Source organism: Trypanosoma theileri (assembly GCF_002087225.1).
Source record: "Trypanosoma theileri isolate Edinburgh chromosome Unknown TM35_Tth_10_V1, whole genome shotgun sequence".
NCBI classification, from domain to species: Eukaryota; Euglenozoa; class Kinetoplastea; order Trypanosomatida; family Trypanosomatidae; genus Trypanosoma; species Trypanosoma theileri.
The window spans coordinates 297,603-298,766 of record NW_021639852.1 but is presented as its reverse complement, the minus strand read 5'-3'; the positions used below and the strand labels follow the sequence as shown (position 1 = coordinate 298,766).

General features: G+C 35.2%; 1 protein-coding gene across 1 annotated transcript; it reads right to left on the bottom strand.

Annotated features, from left to right (window-relative positions):
* Positions 1-590: 590 nt before the first annotated feature.
* On the bottom strand, positions 591-1,112 carry TM35_000101940 (uncharacterized protein; the record flags this gene model as incomplete). Its single annotated transcript, XM_029024685.1, has 1 exon — positions 591-1,112. One exon carries the CDS (start codon positions 1,110-1,112, stop codon positions 591-593), a length of 522 nt encoding a protein of 173 aa, XP_028883992.1.
* Positions 1,113-1,164: the final 52 nt, after the last annotated feature.

Below are 1,164 nucleotides of genomic sequence, written 5' to 3'. Positions count from 1 at the left end.
TTTTTTTTTTTCTATTCTCCTCCCTGATGTTGTTTAGGTTTGTTATTTATTTTATTCTATTTTTTACTTTTTTTTTTGCTTTTTCTCACCCTATTGATTTACGATGTGCTATTGTTCTTCTTGAATCTTATCTACTGACTTTACTGCCCCTTCCTCACGCATAAGAAGAACATAAAGAGAGAAAGAAAAATGAAAAAAATAAACTATTAGTAGTAGTAATAATTACTATTATTATGATAATATTACCAAGATGAAGAATATAACACAATACCCAAGGAATAAATAAGAAAAAAAAAACAATAAATAAAACACAGTAGAAATAAAAGAAAACACAAAGGGAGAGAATTATTATTATTATCACAATAATTATTAATAAAGACGAAAAATGGAGACATATATATTAATCGGTGAGCACGCAACACTTTCCAAAGCCAAAGAAAACAACCACAAAGAAACAGAAACATAATAAAAGAAAAAAAAACTCATCATGTATGTATATGCCTTTATATGTGGTTGTTTCAATGTGAACAATAATAATAATAATAATAATATAATATATATATATACATATATATTAATATTATATTATATTATTCATCGCCATAGAGATCCTTCTTTGTGAGGGTGTAGTACTTCTTCCTCTTTGTATTACGGGGTTGCTTCTTTTTGCTCTTATCACTACTACTCTCCTTTGTCACCTTCTTGTGTTTACTTGTTTTCTTCCCCCCTCTTCTGCCTGCTGCGGATCCTTCTTCTTCTTCACCATTATCATTATCATTATCATCATCAGATGAACCGCCGGACTTCATCTGAGATCGCTTCTCCCTCTTCTTCAATACACGCACCTTTCGGCGTTCCTCCACAACGGCGTGTCGTGTTTCTTCCACGTCCTTCACTTCACGCTCCACACGGCGCCGAAGTTCCCCGCGTGTTAACTCGCGATAAGCCGAAGGATCTGCGGCCTGTCGAAGTGCCATTTCACTCTCTGTGAACATCACACGTACGGACCGTACGGTGTTTCGACCCACAGCATAGCGTTTACAACACTCTGCCAATGCGAAGAGAATTGTATTGGTTTCCGCTGCTGATTTTTCATTTATCTCTGCCTCCATACTTTCATCCTCTTGTTGCCGTTTCCGTTTCTTTGTACCTTCTTCTTTTTTT